Source organism: Glycine soja, chromosome 9, assembly GCF_004193775.1.
Source record: "Glycine soja cultivar W05 chromosome 9, ASM419377v2, whole genome shotgun sequence".
Classification (NCBI taxonomy): Eukaryota; Viridiplantae; Streptophyta; class Magnoliopsida; order Fabales; family Fabaceae; genus Glycine; species Glycine soja.
In genome coordinates, this window is record NC_041010.1 from 33,315,960 (window position 1) to 33,337,430 (window position 21,471).

At 33.0% G+C, this 21,471-nt stretch overlaps 1 protein-coding gene across 1 annotated transcript; it reads right to left on the reverse strand.

The window, feature by feature from the left end:
• Nucleotides 1-5,923: 5,923 nt before the first annotated feature.
• LOC114367057 (E3 ubiquitin-protein ligase ATL31-like) lies at nt 5,924-7,226 on the reverse strand. Its single transcript, XM_028324144.1, has one exon. The coding sequence runs from the start codon at nt 6,916-6,918 to the stop codon at nt 6,061-6,063; it is 858 nt and encodes a 285-aa protein (XP_028179945.1). The 5' UTR covers nt 6,919-7,226; the 3' UTR covers nt 5,924-6,060.
• Nucleotides 7,227-21,471: the final 14,245 nt, after the last annotated feature.

Consider the following 21,471-nt stretch of genomic DNA (forward strand, 5'->3'; position numbering starts at 1 on the left):
ATCCATCTTTCTCCTTTGCTCTCTATCTGCCAAAATGTAACATGGACTTCCAAAGATGTGGAAGTTCTTGACAGTTGGCTTCCTCCCTTTCCAGATTTCATACAGTGTGGTTGGAGTCCCTCTTCTAAGTGTGACTCTGTTGTGGATATAGCATGCTGTGTTCATGGCTTCAGCCCAGAGATTATAGGGAAGTTCTTTGGCATGAAGCATGACCCTAGCAGCTTCTTGCAAAGTCCTGTTTTTCCTTTCAACTATGCCATTTTGTTGTGGTGTGATGGCTGCAGAGAACTCATGAGTGATGCCTTCAGATGTGCAGAATTCAGTAAACTTGCTGTTTTCAAACTCTCTGCCATGGTCACTCCTAATTCTCTTGATGACACAGTCTTTTTCTCTTTGAAGTCTTAGACTCAACTCTTTGAATACTTCAAAGGCGTCTGATTTCTCTCTGATAAAGTTGACCCAGGTAAATCTGGAGAAATCATCCACAACAACATAGGCATACCTCTTTCCTCCAAGGCTTTCAACTTGCATAGGCCCCATCAAGTCCATGTGAAGTAGTTCCAGCACCCTGGAAGTGGTCTGATGTTGAAGCTCCTGGTGGGACATCTTGACTTGCTTTCCAATCTGACATTCACCACAGATTCTGCCTTCTTCTATTTTCAGATTGGGAATGCCTCTAACAGCACCTTTGTCAATGATTTTCTTCATGCCTCTTAAGTGCAGATGTCCAAATCTTTGATGCCATATTTTGACTTCATCTTCTTTGGAGGATAGACATGTGGAGGAGTAACTGGTTTCTTGAGGTGTCCATAGGTAACAGTTGTCCTTTGATCTGCTGCCCTTCATTAGAACTTTACTCTTCTCATTTGTCACCAAGCATTCTGACTTTGTGAAGTTTACATTGAATCCTTCATCACACAACTGACTGATGCTGATCAAGTTTGCAGTCAGTCCCTTCACCAGCAGTACTTTGTTCAGACTAGGAAGTCCATCATGGACTAGCTTTCCCATTCCAGTGATCTTTCCTTTAGAGCCATCTCCAAATGTCACATAGCTAGTGGAGCAAGGTTCAATGTTCACCAGGAATTCTTTAACTCCTGTCATGTGTCTGGAACAGCCGCTATCTAGGTACCAATCTTCCTTAGCTGATGCTCTAAGTGAAGTATGAACAACAAGACTAACTATCTTGTGTTTTGGAACCCACATCATCTTCCTTCCGCTGCTGCTACTTTGAGTTCCATGATGTGGATGGCCATGTAGATGATAGCAAAAGGGCTTTATGTGACCATACTTGCCACAGTAGTGACACCTCCACTTCTTTCTTTTGCTCTTTTTCTGCTGCGTTCCATGATGTCGAGACCGATGTTGTGACATCGTGGCTCCAGTGCTGTTTTTGGCAGGAGCAAATTCTGTCATGGTTGTTCTGCCAGCAGATTTATGATTAAATCCAAGTCCTCTCTGGTTTCCAACATTCTTCCCAAGCTGTAGCACCTCATCAAGCATATCTGAGCCTTTATTCAGCATCTTTATTGATTTTGTCATGTTTTCCAGTTTAGAGTTCAGAAAACCAATTTCTCCTTTAAGCTCAGAGATCTCCTCTTCATGTGCCTCCTTCTCAGCCTCCAGATTTGCAATGATCTTCTTCAGTTGAGCTTCTTGCTGAAGAATCTTCTCACTTTTGATGCATAGTTCTCTATAGGATATAGCAAGCTCATCAAAAGTGATTTCAATATCAATATCACTTGAATCTTCATCAGATTCAAATCTCCCAGTGAGTGCATTCACATCTCTGTCAGAATCACTTTCTTGTTCACTCTCTGTATCATCAGACCAACATACAGAAAGTCCTTTCCTCTGCTTCTTGAGATGGGTGGGACATTCAGCTTTGATGTGTCCATAGCCTTCACACCCATGGCATTGAATTCCTTTGCTGTGACTGGGCTTTTCATCTGACTTCTTCTGGTATTCACTACCTTTCCTGATGTCGAAAGGGATGTTCCGGACATGTGGTTTCTGCCTCCTGTCCATTCTTTTCAGCACTTTGTTGAACTGTTTTCCAAGGAGCACAACTGCGTTAGTCAGACCTTCATCAGTATCCAGGTCATACTCATCTTCTTCTCCTTCATTATTGGACACGAACGCCAGGTTCTTGCTCTTCTTTTCAGTCCTATCCGAGAGTCCTAGCTCAAAGGTTTGAAGGGAACCAATGAGTTCATCTACTCTCATGTTGCAAATGTCTTGGGCCTCCTCTATTGCAGTGACTTTCATGTCAAATCTCTTAGGCAAAGATCTGAGGATCTTTCTCACCAGCTTTTCATCTGTCATCCTTTCTCCCAAGGCAGTGCAAGCATTGGCAATTTCAAGAATGTTCATGTGGAAGTCATGAATGCATTCTTCCTCCTTCATCTTCAGATTTTCGAATTTTGTAGCCAATAGTTGCAATCTGGACATCTTCACTTTGGAGGTTCCTTCATGAGTGGTTTTCAGAATCTCCCATGCATCCTTGGCAACTGTGCATGTGTTGATCAATCTGAAGATATTCTTGTCAACTCCATTGAATAGGGCATTCAAGGCTTTGGAGTTTCCAAGTGCCAATTCGTCTTCTTCTTTTGTCCAGTCTTCTTCTGGCTTCAATTCATCAGTGGGCTTTCCTTCTGCGTCCAGCATCTTGGGATGTTCCCAGCCTTTGATGACAGCTTTCCAGGTTCTGCTATCCAGTGATTTGAGGAAGGCCACCATCCTTGCTTTCCAGTATTCATAGTTGGTTCCATCCAGAATTGGTGGTCTGTTCACTGGTCCTCCTTCTTTCTCCATGTTCATCAGAATTTATCTCCCTAGATCTCACTCAGTGATTTAGAGTGCCCGCTCTGATACCAATTGAAATTCTGATACTGAGGACAGATGTCGTACAGGATGTCACGACATCACGCTTCAGAACATGCAGATTGTATATGACAATATGAACAGATTAAACAAGTAAATAACACAAGAGAATTGTTAACCCAGTTCGGTGCAACGTCACCTACATCTGGGGGCTACCAAGCCAGGGAGGAAATCAACTAAAATAGTATTAGTTCGAAGATCTAACAGCCACTGTATACAACCTTCTCACCTAACCACTACCCATGCAACTTCTACCTAAGAGCCACTCTTAGATATGAGAACCCCTCTCACTCCCTCTCAATCACTCACCCGTGTTTACAAACAATTCAAAGACACACCAGAGATTGCTCTCTGAACAATAGAGATCAACTCTACACACTCAGGTCCAACACTTGATGTTAGGGTAGCATCAAGGTGGCTCACAAAACACTCAAATCACAAAACTCACAAAATAACTCTTCAGTCTCTGACTTGATTAAAAACTCGTGCAGCCTTCATGTTTATATAGCAGTGTACGTATCTGGGCTGCAACAACTTGCGCTGGATAAGCTCTATCATTCTCCTGAAAAATCTGCACTTAAAGATCTAAAAGATAAAGTTTTATCTTTTAGTTTTTATCTTCAATCTCTAATCCCTGAACGAAACTATTCAAGTTTGTAATTGAATCTTTAATTATCTTTTAATTCGTTCCTAAAGATAGAGCTCCTAATCTGTTGCTGACTGCACATTAATCTGTTAAAGATATAACAGATTTATGTGTCCAGTATTTTCGGGCAGGATGTCCTGGACATTGTATCCGACATCGTGGATCCTGCAGCTTCAATTCTTCATTTGACATTTTATCTTGCCTTGTGCATTGTGCAGCCCAATCTGATTCTTTGACATAATGTTAGACATCATGTGCAGCAACTCCAGCTTTCCTTCATTGTCTAAGTGCTTATGTTTTAACAAAATTTTAGCCAATCTTTTAAAACTAAGTAAAGCTAAGCACTAACATTTTGAGAAAAGCTTAGTTTAGTAGGAGGGACCTTGACCTCGAACCAAGGTATTCCATCTTCTTCCTCTCCGCTCATAACATTCACCCTATTAAAAACATCATAACTACCCATTTGAATAAAACTAGAGTTCAATTGCGAGCTTCAAATTCGACCCAACATTAAAAACTTCATATATTTGTCATTGTTCGCTCACCATCAAACATTTCCACCGCAAAAGAAAAAGTGCTACTGTTTGCTCGCCATCAAACATTTCCACTGCAAAAGAAAAAAATAAAGAAGAAAGAGAGAAGGAAATGAATCTCGCCTTTAGAATTCCATAATATGGTTTCACGTCTGTTGGTTCAACTTGGTTTTCTTCAGTATTGAATTTGTTTCCCTGCAAATGAATGAGCAGAAATCAACTAGGGAATTGAAAGATAAGGGAATAAACGATAAGAGGTTACAATTGAGGGCTGAGAGGAGGGAATCAACGTTGTGGGGTTGTTAGGAGAGAATAAATGTAAAACTTGGCGCCTATTGGCATAGCATTTTAGTTTGCCCTCTCGTCAAGATTTTTTTCGTACAGTTCTCGTCAAGATAGTGAAACAATGTTGAGTATTTTCCAAACTAAAATGAAAAATATATTTACGAACAATAATTATCTATATTTAACATTACTTCATTTTCTTTTATTTGATTTACATTCTTATTATATAAAATATACAATGCATAATATATAAAAGATGAAAGATATATAATATATAAATAGATAATATATTTACTTTATATATGAGCCCAAATTATTTCCTTCGGATGACAATAACTAGTATAAATTAATTTAAATTCAAAATATTAGTGATGGTTATTATTTGAAATAAAAAATTCTTTAATTTAAATTTAATGATAATAATAATAATAATAATAAATTCACAATAGATAATAACAAATTCTTAATATCAATAATTTGAATTTTAACAATATATAATCTTGAAAAACTAGTCCCACACTCTGTTAAAACAAATTCTTAACTGATTATCTATTTAAAATTTAAAATAATCTTATATATTCTCACATTTTTTAATTAAATCTTATCTCTGTTTTATTTGTATTCTCACTTTTATTTTAATTTAAAAACAACCACACAATGCTTCTTTATTTTTTTATATAGAAGTTTTATTTAAATTTAAAAATACTTTTCCACTTTATTTAAAACTTGTTAATTTAATTAATAGATGGAATATTAATTTTTACATATATCTGATAAAAAAGATCACTTGACTAAGCTGATTCTCGTATAGGTTTATTTTAGCTTTTTATATCATAAATAATTTTATTAGGATATAGTTTTTCTTTTGGGCATAAATCATATATATAGGATTTGAATTCGAGACTTCTAATTAAGGTAGAGTAATGTTTTGTCGGCTGATCCATGCTTGGTTATTATTGGGATATATTTTTAATTTTAATTGGTTCAAAGAAAAAAAATTAACATTTCACAACGACATTAAATCCCGTTGGCATAGAAAATAACTTTTTTACCAAAGACATTAGAAATAATGGAATACAAAAACTCACTTTTGATGCCAATAAGTGTATTTGCATAAAAAGTAACTTTTCACAACAATAAATATTGTTAGTATCAAGTAGTAATTTTCTTAGTGACAACAAACTCGATGGTTGACATAAAAATCACTTTTTTCATGAGATAAGTGTGTTGGCATACAAAAAGTGATTGTGAATATTGTTGGCATTAAATAGGTATTTTTCTCATCAACAACAAACACATTGACATAGAAAAATACTTTTCACAGCAACAATGACAACCACAATTTCTATAATTAGGATAAATATAGTTTTTTCCATGAAACTAGTCTTCTTGACAAAAATTAATTTTAAAAAAATCAATGGAAATTTGATTATTTCTTAATAGTGTTTGTATATTTGTTTGGGGGAATGTCGACAAATACACTGCAGAAGCAGAAGTAACCTTCTAAACAATTCCTCCCCTAAGTATTAAACTTAATAAGAAAACGAATTATTCAGCCAACTTCCAAAAATTACGCATCAAAACAATCATTATATAAACCCTTTTAACATAAACAAAATAATGAGTAATGTCATAAATCCTCAAATTTCCTACTACACTTTTTACAACTCAATTTTTTCCTCACTGTACAAGCAATGAAACTCTAACAACAAATCAAACTTCACAATGGAAAACCGTTCTCTCTTGACACTCTCGGAATCCCCGAACGGCGCGAGAAACAAAGGGAGGCGTCATCGATAAAACCCACCGGTTATTATTATTAGTACTACTCTTCTCTTTACTATTACTACCACTATTACTACTACCTTCACCCCCTTCTTCCATGCTCCGCAAAACGACGTCGTAGCTCGCGGAACGCTTCATCATCCTCGTCACATTCCCGCGTTCACTATCTTCCAGAATCTTCTTCATTACTTCCTCGGGCATCCTCAGAGTGAACCTCTCCAAAGAGTGACCCGTCGAATGTGACCTCAGAAGCACCCCAAAGCCTCTCACGGAACTTTCTTCAAACACGTGGCGCGCACGTGCCTCCCCCTCGATTTCCACGCTCACTTCGCCGCGGCACACGGGGCATGTCACGTGCGCCGCGAGCCACGCGTCGATGCAGTGCGCGTGGAACACGTGACCGCACTTGGGTAGCAAGCGGAGCGCGTCGGCGTCGTCGAACTCCGCCAAACACACCGCACACTGAAACGCAGCCTTTTGCGGCGTCTTCATTTTGACTGCGTAGTAGGACGTGACGGGACACGTGGCGAGCACGCGCGGGTCGACTCCGCGCGGCGTGGCGCGCGTGGCTTGTGGAAGCGCGTGGGGTTGTTCTTCGTGGGAGCAGTAGCGAATGAAGATGGAGCAGAATGCGGTGAAGAGGAGGGCGAAGAGGAAGATCACGAGTAACATGGGAAGCGTTGCTCTGGTGGAAGGGACATGAGCCACTGCTGGTGCTGCAGGGGATTGAGCGTATGAATATGATGATGATGATGCTACGAGGAAGAAGAGTACAATTAATTTCATTTGGATTTTTAACTAGTGTGTGTGTGACAAATCAAGGTTGTTGGGTTTTAATGATGTTTTGTGTGAGAGTGGTTTTTGCTGTGTTTAAATAAGTGTATGTGCTGCAGTAGTTAGTTTGGTAAGAAGAGAAAGGAACATGGGGATGTTTTGTTTGTTTAACTTGTTAGGATAAGAAGCGGTTTTGGATGTGTCGTCATGGTTTTTATGATGGATAGAAATTAGAATAGATAACATGCAAAACAGGTGAAGGGGAAATGGAAAACTGGGAGCAGCAAGTACATGGGTTTTGGGGAGGAAGACCCTAGTTTTGTGACTTTTTTGTCTGTGGGAGAAAAAAGCTAAATTTTAAATCTTATACACGTGTCATAGGTTTTAAGTTGGTGGACTGTGTGAGTGTGCGTCTTTCAGCCAATTTGGACTTTCTTGATCTTGACGTACAACTTGATATGGTGTTTTTCTTTTGTTTGAAAGGTATTTTCAGTAAAAAAAAAAACCAATTAATAGTTTTGAAGTATTGAGATTTATTAACAAATTGATTCTTTTTAACACATGTTTTTTTAAACACATCAGATTATATGTTAAATGAATATGATTATCTATCAATCATAACATATTCAATTTTGCACAAGTGTTAAGCACGCAGTTGTGTATGGTGGGACTTTATTTTGACGGAATTAATTCGCTTGGTTGTTGAAACATCCAAAAGTAAAACGATTCTTCTGGACTAAGTTCATTTTATTATTTTAGTTTTTTTAAGTCAGTTAGTGATATTTTTATTATTTCTTTTATTTGTCTACTTACAAAACAACACTTAAATTCAAGAATGTTATAATAAATACTTTTGTTTATATTAAAATTGTTTTAAGCTGTCTAATATTTTTTTTTTATTATTATGATTTCTTTCTCATTTACGGAAAAATAAAAAAATTCTAAATATTACGTGAAAATAATAATCTAGTGTTATTTTAAATTTTTAAATAAAAGACAAATACAAATTATTTTTTAAGTTAGTGGATTAAAAAACATAAGAAATATTACTTAATAAACTCACGAATTAGTTAATAAATTAATTAATAATTTTGGTAAGAAAATAAAAAATTGATCAGTTAGTATTTTTGCTATTATTATTAAATTACTATTGTGATGAAAAAATGGTATAAATTTTTTGTCTGCAAATAATATAATTACATCTAATTAGAGGGTAACCAAATATGTTTGGTTCATTCCATGGACCGGCATGAAGAGCTGATGAATAAGGTTGAATTGAACTCTAGAATTTTAAGAAAAAAAAGAAAATAACAAAAATATATTATGGGTATATTTGTGAAACCGTTTCAAACGCATATTGGTAACAAAAGGAGATTATCAAAAGTATCTACACCATTCCTGTCTATTCAATTTCTGTTGGCTGTTGCATTTTATCTCAAAATATGCACTGTATTAGTCAGTTCAATAAGTTAGGCCGACACATGAAATGTTAACTCCAAAATTAACTATGCCATCATTATTGAATTATTCAAGATAAGAATCATTTATGTTTATACTTTATTAAAAAATAAAACTATTTTCTAAATATGATATTAGCTATAATATGTTCACATACTTTTTTTTTCCTATTTGATGTCATGTTTGATTCTATTGTTGCTTTCACCACCAGAGAGTAACATAATAGTTTATTTAAAGGTTTGATAATGTTGATATCCCAAACTTTGGTTTGATCAAAAGTTATGTTGTAAGAAAGTAATATATTTTGAGTACTTTTATCATAAAGATATTTAACTACTTAACTTTGCACATAAATTTTACACTACTAGCTAGAAAATAAGTGTTTGTGTTATTTTTTATACTAATTAAACTTTTGTTAAAAATGCTAGAAGTATATACCAAACTTTTGTTAAAATTGTTAATTAGTTAAATTTATTAAAAATTATAAAATTATGAATCAGATTCATTAAATAATGAGTGATACCCACAAAATTTTATGATGATATTTTTTAATTATTCTCATCTAATAATAGAAAAAATATATATATATAAAAGAATGTGTTAAAAAAGTATTATTATATTTCTCTTAAAATTAGTGTGGTGGTATTATCAGAAATGATGATTCTAGAGGTTTTGTGAGCAGATTCTTCACAAACTTAGGTTTATGTTCAATTGTCAAAATAAAAAAAGAAAACCTATAGTAGACATGAATTCTCAAACTGCTTTTTCCTTAGTAAAAGGAACAATTCCAGGCTTCCAGCTACACATCATTTCTACACATCCTCAGCCATGTCTTCCAGGAAGCCAACAGACAGTCTCACTAAACTGGACAACATAGATTCTTTGAGTGCCACGGATCAACAATGTATGGACAAGAACCTAAATAAGCAAGAGTTAAAATTAGTCAAAACCAATTTATAACAGGGAGTAAATATTCTGTAGGTTAAATTAAGAAAGTGAATCTTCTTTATGCTTTGTAACATCCTTATTTTTCATAAAATAAATTAAAAATAATTTTATTTAAAATAAATAGAATTTTAAGAAAATAATGAATCTTTTGTAATTAAATAAATAAGGATTATTAATTAAAATAATAGTTTTTAGGTAAATAAAATAAATATATATTTTTAGAAAAAAAATTATTTATTCATGACAGGGAATAAAATAGATTTTCTTTATATAAAATGATAAAATAAAGAAAATAAAGTAAATAATAAGCACATAGTAGCTAGTTATAGATACGTTTAGGACGCTTCCTCTTTTCCTACTTTCTTTCCTAAAACCCTCTCTTTTCCTACATACACTCACTTATCTTAGTAAAACGACAATTTCGCATTCGTTAACCGTTGGATCATTGTGAAATTTAAACACGAGGTTAAGAACTTATTTTTACACACACCGGCCATTGAAAGTTTTGAGATACTCTATGTGGTAGAAGAAATGTCTCTCGCATTAAGCTTTCTCTTTTTTCGCATATACTCACACCTGTCCCAATAAAATTAAGATCTCAAACTTGTTAACCGTTAGATCATCGTGAAATTTGGACACCACCTTTGGAACTCGTTTTCAAACATTTTAACCGTTGGGATTTGTGAAATAATATTTTTTTCATAGAGAAATTAGTCTCGCACGTTGACAGTGAAATGAAGACTACAATCTCTTCTCTTTCTCTTTAGCACTTGGAAATTCTAGCAGAATAATCAGAGGACAAGCTTGAGGAATCTTAGACAACCACTAGAGATGCCTCTATCGCTGCCGGACTAGATACATGAGCCTACTTAGAGGTAAGGGATGAGTTTATCGCAATTGGGATTATAATGAACATGCGTAGGGATCTTTAGAGGATTAAATTGGGGTTTATTTTGGGATATTTGTTGAATTATAATTCTTTCTTTATATTTATAATTATGGTATTGTTGTATTTGACGGACCAATTGATGTCTTAATGCGAATTGGTTGATAAATTGAGTGCTCTTGGTGTTTTCATGTTTTTGACCTATGATTTTGATTTCTTGATTTTGATATGATTATGTGAAATTATTTGAGGGGTTTTACTCCCCGTGTTGTGAAAAACATTTTTGTATAAATTGTTTGTATTTTGGACAAGATTTACTAGATGAGCATGATAAATTGTAATATTGAGATCATAAAATTGTGATTAAAATTGTGTGTAAGTGATAAATTGAATAAGTGATGAATTGTGAGATAACATGTTGTGTTGAGATCATAACATTGTTATTGAGATTGAGTATAAGTGCAAAGTTAAACATGGGTTGATTTGTGAGATACACATAAACATGTGATGATGGATTGTGACGTTGTGATATGTTAAAATTCTAGACATGAAATTTGGTTGTTAATAAGTGTGTGGTTCACACTTAATGTGATAATACTTGTATTGTGAGCTATGAATTATACAATAACCCGATTCATGTTTACATTGAAAAAAGTGTTTATGTGCAATGTTAAAGGGAAAGTATGAGATTCATAGTTAGGAACCTAAAATCTTAAATTGTAGCACTATGTGTTAAACGTGTTTGAAACACGAGTGTCAGGTCGTGGGTATTATATAATTCATGAGCAGTGTCTACGTACAAAAATTGTTTTAGGGGTTCGACCTGAATCAGGAAGATGAGGCCCTAACGGATTCTTCAGAGTCTAGGCCTTGGGGGTAAAGACACTCGGTTTGAGTGCTCCTTTAAGCCTATGTTGATCCCATAGGGTTGGAGCATTCTTACAAATCATAGTGACCCTGATTGGTCACTTTATGATTTTACTTAGTGAGAGTGACCTGACATACCCATTGTGTGGTGTATCTTGTTATGTACTCCTAAGCGTCCCATTGTGGTTTTTCACTGACATGGTACCACGAGGCATATTATAGGCTTGAGTGTTAGTATAATTGTTGCATAACGCCTACTAATTGTTTATTATGAAATTGATGAATGTTATTACGTCTTGACCCGAGTGTGTGATTCATGTGTAATGTGATTGATGATTGAAAATGAATTTTAAATGATAAAGTGGTGAAGTGATGTGGATTGTATTAAGTTGAGCTATGTTATAAATACTTCTATAATTTATTTTGATAATGTCTTTGTTTATTTGTACTTTTGTTAGAAATGTGATAACTCACTCCTTGTGTGTTATTTGTATTGATCTTGTGATGATCTCGAACCTTGTGTTCATGGGAGTAGATGACGAGGTGGATGACTTTAAAGAACCTCGTGCTAGAGGACGCTGGAGCACAATGCTCTGATAGGATGTGACATTGGAGATGAATTTTTATTTTAATTGCATGATGTTATTTTATTTTATTTTACCTCACTGATTTAACAAAATTTCTTTTGTAAACTTTGACGACCTTGTTCTGAGTCAAATATGTTTTTAATAAGTTTTATTTGGTAATAGTGAAGTGAATTACCCATGTGAATTTGTTTATCAATATTTTTATATGTTTTATTTATTTATATGTATGTCAGGATAGATGGTGTCACATGCTTCAACTCAACTTAGCAATAGAACTAAACCAAGTGTGCAAGGAAAAACTAGAATCAAGAAAGTAGTATGTTATAAAGGAAGTCCCTAGCAAACTTATGCCAAAACATGCTCAAGTTTCAACATAATTTGCAAAATCTAATTAAGAGTGCATACTTGTAGTGATTTCATTGTCTAGAACTACAATACCACAAGGGAGATTGAACCAACACAAGAAGTTTCAGACATATGTTCACTTAATCTATTAATTGTAATCTTATAAATGTTACTAGCATAGAAATATTTTTGAGTGACAATCATTGGCTTTCCATAGTAAATATCTCCTTAAGCATTATATTATCCACTAAAATACATAAAAAAAAGTCATTTGGATTATTACCTTGCACAGATTATACATGACAAACCCAAAAATTAAATGTGAATTTTCTAGAGACATAACAACATATAAACTAAATTGGAATAATGTGGAGAAGGAATTGAAAACAATAACATTGAGAAAGCTATAATATAGGTGTCAAGTGTTGAAATGGATGTTGAAACCTTAAGCCATTTCCAATAGATGATCTTGGAGAGAGATTTTAAGTTGAATATTTGTTCTTCCAAGATCCAACTACTAGAGACACCATCAATATCTTTATGTTAGAGGTTTGGTTCTCGTTTGAAGATCTGCATGTTTTTTTAAAAGTTAATTTTTATTGTTTCTCTCCCTAATTGATTCTTGTGGGAAGAAACAAGTTAAGAAGAAGAACAACAACAAATTAACCAACAACAAGAGATTTGCCATAGTCCATAACAATAACACAAAAAATACATAAAAATATAATTTTAAAACAAATAATAAAAAATAAAATCAATTACAAAATGCAAGGTTTGTGCGGAGAGACATAACCGTTGACACGTGTTAGCCGACGATGGTCATGGGGTTAGATCGGAAGCTCACACGACCATGGGGCCACAATTTGAACCGCCACAACATGTGTACATGCATTGCTCTACTCACATGGGCACATGGGAGAAGAGAGATTGGGTGCAAGGGGTGGGGGGAAAAGAGAGGGGCGAAGTAGAGGGGTGGGTGGGGGAAGAAGAGATAAAAAAAAGAAAGGAAGAAGAGAAACCAAAGGGGCGGAGGGGGTGGGTGGAGAAGGGAGGATAGAAAAAAAAAAGAAAGGAAGAAGAGAAACTGAAGGAAAAGGAGGCGGTGGGTAAGGAAGGAAAGAGAAAAAAAAAAAGAAGTAAGAAAGAAAGGAAGAAGAGAAATTGAAAGGGTGGAGGGGTGGGTGGGGAAGGAAAGGGAAAAAAAAAGAAAGAAGAGTAACCGAAGAGACAACACATAAGCAATTTTTGCCCTTTTTATTTTAGTGTTATTGTAGCTTGTCCATTTTGTTTTGAACATTATTGTCGCTTATTATTTTTTTTTAATGTTACTGTAGCTTGTCATTTTTTTATGACTGTTACGGTAACTTGTCAATTTTTTTAAGACTGTTACTGTAGCTTCTCAATTTTTTTAATGTTACTCTATCATGTTATATTTTTATTTTCTTACAATGAACTCTTGTAAAAATTGGGTCCTATAAATCAGTCATTATAGGAAGCAATTTGCACATAGTTTTCACATCCACATTCTTATTCCCATTATCATTCTTAGATTCTCTAATTCCAATTTTAAATCTTGTTTTATTTGTTCCTTGCCATATGGATCCAAATCAATTTAATTGGTAAGCTTATATGAATTTGTTGCAAAATTACCAACAACCTCTTTCAAACAAAAATCTGCAACATCCTCCTCCGTTGTTTCCCTACATGCCACTACCTCTTCAATCAATGAGAGAAAATTCTCAAAATCCTTCTCAATTCATTCGATACTTGCCATTACCACCACCACCACCAATAACTTATAAGCAAGCATCTTTTACCGAAAATTCTCAAAGTTTTTCAAACCTTTCCTTTGGTGCCATAAAACACCTTCAACACATTCCATAAGCATCCTAATAAATAATTGTAGTTGTGAAAAAAATCCTTTAAATGAGGAAGTTGATACACAATTTTCTACTCAAATTGAGTTAGAAAATATTACAATAGAGGAAGGAGGAGAGAGTTCTACAAGGAAGAAAAATGGCACAAGAATATTCTTTTCAATTAAAAAAGATAAACTTCTTATTAGTTCGTGGTTTAATGTCTCACTCGATTTGATAGTCGGTGATGGTAAAAAAATTATAGGCTTTTTGGAAAAGGATTGTAGAAGATTACAACACATATCGTGGCAATCTAAGTGAGAGATCCAACAATCAATTGAAATTCGGATGGCAAAACATTCACTATGTTGTTCAAAAGTCCAATGGTTGTTACAAGTAAGTTGTTGCTTTGAAGAAAAGCGGTTACACGAAGAATGATGTGATGATTAATGCATATATTATTTGGAAGGACGATGAAGAAAAGGATTTCACATTGGAGCATGCATGGAAGTTGTTAAAAGATCAACATAAATGGTTAGAACAATGCAAAGAAGTTCCTTTGAAAAGAATAAATCTGAATGAAAATTAGAATTACTCATCATCATCTAATCAAGAGACATTGATTAATGTTTCCGAAAGTTACACTCCTACACCATTGGCTTGCCCAACGGGACAAAAGGTGACCAAAAGGAAGGCCAAAGTGAAAAGAGCATCTTCTTCTACACCAGTTGTAGACTTGTCTGGCATTGAAAAACAAATAAAGGAAAGAAATGTTGTCCCAAAAAAATAGCATAGGTAGTGGAGTATGATAACATCATGAAGATGTATGATATTCTTATGAATGACACGTCTAACATGACTCAAGATCAACACAAGAAACACAAAATCACTTATAAACATGTTTTAAAGAAGTTTAGTAGTTAGTGTTTATGTCTTAAGTTATCGTTTATTAGTTGTATGTTTAAGTTTGTTTTCAATTATTTTTTTTATTAGTTTAGTAGTTTGTTTTTTATGTGTTAAGTTATTAGTGATTATGTTGTAACACATTTTCAATTCGATGAATGATGAAGTTTGTTTTTAACTACGTAAGTTATTTGTTAATGCATAACTTTTAAATTGTCATAAAACTAGCCGTTGTTGATTATGTTATTTAATTGTTTAGTTTCCTTTCATTCATGCACACACATTCTTCTTCAAAATTCTTATGTCTTTTTTCTACCCCCACATAGTCATCAAATGGCTCGAAACTCTGACTTTGATAGAGTTTGACAACAAATTGTTGATGAAGCACTTGAAGACAACACCAATGAAGAAATCATGAGATATTTATGCCTGTTGCAACAACAACCAGAGAGTAACAATCGACCCAGACAAACAAGAAGAAACATAAATCGAAACCGTGAAGATGAACATAGTCGCTTGATGAATAACTACTTCTCTGAAAATAGCACACACATGGAGAGTCAATTTCGAAGGAGGCTCCAAATGCAAAAACAATTGTTCCTTTGAATTGTAGACGCTCTTAGTAATCGTTATCCATATTTCCAAATAAGATTTGATGCATTTGGTAGAAATGGTCTTTCATCTTTGCAGAAGTGCACTGCAAAAATTCATATCTTAGCATACGGATCACCTGGCTATATTGTGGATGGGTATGTCAGAATCAGCAAAAGCATCACAGTTGAATGCTTGAAATCTTTTGTGAAGGGTGTGAACGAGATATTTGGAAATAACTATTTGAGAAGACCTAATAACAACAACATCAATCGCCTACTACAAATTGGAGAGACACATGGGTTTTCATGTATGTTGGATTTTATTGATTGCATGCATTGAGAATGGAAAAATTGTCCAGTTTCATGGCAAGGGCAATATTGTAGAGGTGATCATCAGAAACCCACAATAATATTTGAGGTCGTTGTGTCATAAGACTTATGGATTTGAAATGTCTATTTGGGAGTTGCAGGTTCAAACAATGACATTAATGTGTTAAATCAATCTCCTATGTTTAATGACGTTATGCATGGTCAAGCTCCTCCATTACAATTTATAATTAATGGAACCACATATAATATGGGTTACTATCTTGCATATGACATTTATCCAGACTGAACCACATTAGTGAAGACCATCCTAATGCCTCACAAAGACGAAAAAAAAGTTATTTTCAACATGTCAAGAAGCGGCAAGAAAGGATGTGGAGAGAGAACATTTGGTGCATTCAAATCTCATTTCATAATTATATGTGGTCCATTGGGTAATTGGCAAATGGGTACCATGAAGAACATAATCTTGGCATACATTATATTGCACAACATGATTGTTGAAGACGAACGAGATACGTACAATGGTAACGTTGATGTTGATTACGATCATATTGACAATGAGATTTCAAACATTGACCTATCTTGTGGTGCTCATCCTGACTTTGCTACATACTTGCAAACAAAGACATTATATGCGTAGAAGAAGAGTTCATCAACAACTTCAAGCATACTTGATGGAACATATTTGGAAATGTTTTGATCACAATAATGATGAAATTTAATTTTTGTTGCTCAATATCGATGTTTGTATTTTTTTCAATCAATTTTATGTATTATCGTAAGTTTAAATTATATTGATAAATAAATATTTTAATTATTAATAAATTTTGTATTTTTGTTACAATTTTTTTTCAAAATTAAAAAGTATATAGTTAGTTGTTTTAAAATAAATTGTAAATAAATATTAGAAAGTGAATCTCTTGTGGGGTTTACAAAACATGATTTAAGATCTCAAAGTGAGATCTACTGTTGGAATAAAAAATTTAGAAGATCTTGAAAGTGATGTGACACTGCGACGTCCATTAAAAAGGTGATTAAGATCTCAAAATGAGATGTCCTTTGAAGTAAAAAATACTAAACATTTGCTAGCATTATGCAGAGATGCTATACATGCTTAATGCAATTAAGTCCAAGTCGTAATAATGACAAAACTGTATCTTGCAACTAAAAATGATGTATCATTGTCTGACACTTATATGTAAATATTAGTACATAATATACATTAAGTTACTATCTGTAAGCACCCATTCTAGTTGTTCATGATCACATGGTGACAAGTCAAAAGTCTGCCATGAAAATATGGCAGATAGCATTATGGTCTCGAATAGTGGATTATTGTTTGTAATTTTTCTTTTTTTGTATGTGTAATTCTTGGTCACCATAACCATTACAACTTTACGAGTCTTTGATAAATGTTCGGTGAATAAAAATAAGACATAACCTATTTGTTTTGAATCAAATGTTATTTTTGTAATTGCTTTTCTTTTCTTAATAATTTTTTATTGTGATTAATTTATTTTCTTATGATAAATTAAATAAATATATTTTCTATTATCTTAATTTTTATGTTAAATAAAATATACAGGGGTGTGTGATTATTTTTATTTTGTCTGGATTTATATATACTATACCAAAGACTTATAATTTTTTGTTGTACTTAATTTCTTTTCTTATGTTAATTATGCTTAATTTCTTTTTTTATTATCTTAATTATTTTTGCATAATCTGAATTTATATTAAACTATACTAGAGGCTTATGATTGTGTTTTGGCTATTATTATTTGAATTGCAGGAGTATTGAGGAAAGCTAACCTTGATGGCTTCCCAATTTGAGAGTGCTGGAATAACTTTTATTACCGATGTGCCTCTTAATGATACTATTCAACCGACACCAGAAGCTAATGGACATGACAAGGATAACTCTAAAGTTGATGAAGAAGAAAAATGTGTCATCGAGAAGAAGAGGAGAAAAACTTCATTTGTTTGGCATAACTTTAACGAAGTTAAGAATTCTAAAGGTGAAAAAAGGCTGTTGCAAGTATTGCAAAGCCCTTTTATCAACTAGTGGGAGGGGAGGAAGCACAAGTCATCTTAAGAGGCATAGTGAAATTTGCTTGCCAAGGAGGTTGTAGATAACAAAAGAGCAGAAACAACCATGCATTCCATTTCTCCCTTCCAATTCAACTAACCCATTTCTTAATCCATACAGTAGGTACTCTAATGAAAATATGAGAGAAATTATTGCAACTATTGTTAGCATTGTTGAGGACAAAGTTTGGATGTGGGCTTTCCAATATGCAAATTCTGATTTTCAAAAAGTAAGTCGCAACACAGTAAGAAGTGATTGTTTAGCGATATATGAGGCAAGGAAGAAAGTATTGAAGGTAGAATTGAAAAGTGTAGCCAAGATTAGCTTAACTACATATATGTGGAAATCAAGTCATTAAGTAGTTGAGTTCATGGTTATAACGGGCCATTTCATTGATGCGAGGTGGAAACTTCATAAAAGGATTTTGAGCTTTGTAAAAGTATCTGCTCCTAAGTGTGGGATTGATGTAGTTGGTGCAATATTCAAGTGCTTGAATGCATGGGGAATTGAAGATAAAGTTTTTTCGGTGTCTATTGTAATGCTTCTTATAACGACTCTTGCTTGAAAAATATAAAGGATAATTTATCATTGAGCACAAAGCTAGTTCTTCATGGTAGCCTATTTCATGTTAGATGTTGTGCACACATATTGAATTTGTTGGTGCAAGATGGTCTTTGTAAGGTCAAAACCATAATTCACAACATTCATGAATGCGTGAAATACATCAATCATACTGATTCAAGGTTAAATGTATTTTGCGATATTGTTGAAAAAAAGAACCTAAAAGAAAGGAAGCTTATTATTGATTGTCCTACAAGGTAGTAAAATTTATTTATATTTTGAATGCTTTTAGTAAATTTATTGTTGTTTGTTTTATATGGTACTAACAATTCCATATATTCAGGTGGAATTCCACATATCAAATGTTATCAACTGCATTGAACTTCAAGATTTCCTTTTGCATCCTATAAAGAAAGAAAGTCACATTATAACTATTCTCCTTTACTTGAAGATTGGGAGAAAGTTCACAAAGTTTGCTAACTTTTATCAATATTTAATCTTGCCATGCATGTCATTTCAGGGACCGAGTATCCCACTTCCAATCTATATCTTGGTGAAGTTTGGAAGATGAAACAAGTACTTGAAGAATCATGTACTGATGAAGGGAATACTAGTGGCAGCAACACCTCTTCTAATTTTGTGCACAAGTCTACAATTGTTACTGGATTTGATGAAATAATTAATATTGTGAGAGAGAAAGTTGTCCATGCAATGAAATCCGAAATAGATGTTTATCTTGAAGAGGATGTTTGTGTTACTAAAAGTGATAGCTCTTATTTTAGTGCTTTGGAGTGGTGGAAAAACAATAGTTTGAAATATAAGGTTTTATCAAAGATGTCAACTGATATATTGGCCATTCCAATCTCAACTGTTGCATCAGGGACTAGTGTTAGTGCTAGAGGGAGAGTTATAGATGAATATCAATCAAAATTGAATGAGGAATCCATTGAAGCTCTCATTTGTGGAGAAGATTGGTTTCGTCACAAATATAACTTGAAGAAGAAAGAGGTTTAATATTTTTGAATTTTATGGTCCATTCTTGTAATTATTTAACTTATTTGATGTTTTTTTTTTCTAATCATAAAATTTATCCTTGTATTGTAGGTGGATGAACCACTTAAAGTGATCAATTTGAAGATTTGATGCTAGTCAATTTGAAGATTTGAGACTTTATTTGATGTCATTAGTTGTGCTAGTTTAATGTTTTTGATTGAGACTTGAGTTTTTGAGTTTCTGGTTTTAATTTGTAACTTCAAAATTGAGACCTTTTATGTTTATGATTTTGAGACTTTAGTTAGGAAACTTTGCTTTCAATTTGTGGATTCAGACTTGAGATCATATTTGATATTATTAGATCAATCACTTTTATGTTTATGTTCTTGAGACTTTGGTTATTAATTTTTATTTGTTTTGGTATGTTACTTGAATTTTTTAGAACAAGATCATGTTTGGTAATTTATAACTTACAAGAGAAACATGTCTATTATGCTGATTTTTTACTTGTTGTTCTGGTTTGATCAAGTCTTGTATATAGGCTTTCAAACCTTTTATTTATTTAATTAGATCAAGCCTTGTATATAGGCTTTGAGGCCAGGACAAGCCTTTATGTAGGTCAGGCTCAGGTCATAATAAATTATTTTTAACATATAACAAGTCAAGCTTAGGCTTAGTAATAGTAATGTGGGCTAGGTTCAGACCCGCCAAAGCTTACCTTGGCCTTACCTATTTTCACTCCTACATGAACAGTACACTTACTATAAATTAATATTTGGATATTATCATTAAATTACCAATGGAACTCTTATTTTTCAGGACTAAATATAAAAGTTGTCGGATGACCATAAACAAATATAGTGAAGATGTATAAAACATATAAATATTAAATTATATCATGATCAATATGATAATAATTAGTTATTTTATATTATTATCAAGATAAATAATATTATATAAACATATTATATGTTATTCAATAATTAGCTGCTAACAATTTAACATGTTATAGAAAATATAAAAGAATAAAAAAAAAATCATCAACCGGGTCAAACCTAACCAATTTGGTCTAAATCATTGAGTTTGTCCAAACTTGACTGGCTCAAGCCGAGTCGATTGCATTTCTGATTAATCAGACTATCCTAATCACTAGTTCTCAATTGAATCGGTTCGACCGACCCATCTAATCCAGTTTTTATAATTATGGTTTTAGGGGTTGAGAATCTAGCTTTCCCGACTAGAAGGAAAGTTTTAATTACTAATGTCTATATTACCTTTTTTTTAAGTACATATTGAGTGTCCATTTTAATTTCTAATCGGTGGAAGTTTTTTAATTAAATTTTATCAATCACAAAATATTATTAAATCTCATATTTGTAAAATAATTTGAAAAAAAAATAGTAAAGTAGTTTTAATAAAAGGTATTTTTTTTAAAAAAATTCTTATATACCTATAAAAATTATATGTAAGCAAACATGAAAATCTCAAGGTTTTAAGGAAATAATAATCCAACGTATTTTCATGATTCACAAAAATCATGATTTTCAAGATTCTAGTTTCCCGAAAAGATGATTTTCAAAAATTGAATGAAAAAACATTTTTTTTTCTATCAAATGTTCCTTTAAAATAATTATTATATAAATCAATAAATTTAAGGAGAATGTATTCAACCAGGATTTTAAAAGACTTTTTTTTGCATAAAAAATATTATAGATTTTAAAAGACTTTATAGAATTATAATAAGATTTTTTTAAAGATTTTTATAATTAAAATTTTATAGTTTAGATTTTAATGGATTTATAAATTATGAGTTTATAAGATTTAAAAAATCTTTCTAAATTTATAAGATTTTAAAAGATTATATAAATTTTTAAAAATATATTCAAAATTAAGAGAGTGCAAAAGATTCATAGTTACCTTTTCCTTTGTTTCTTTTCTTTTCATAGCAGAAGAGGCATAGACTCCATTATTCGAACCAACCTCCACCAACCAAAAGAATCTGTCAATTATACTTTATATCTTAAACAATACATAGGAAACAATAGCCACGATGATAAAGGATAATGAAAATCATTTTGACTATATTTAAGCCACTTCTAAGATGGAATTTTTGCACCCTCCAAAACCTCCGTAACAGTACCTCTCATTG

Coding starts and splice junctions, on each gene's coding strand:
- LOC114367057 (XM_028324144.1), bottom strand. CDS start 6,918: ATGAAATTAATTGTACTCTTCTTCCTCGTAGCATCATCATCATCATAT.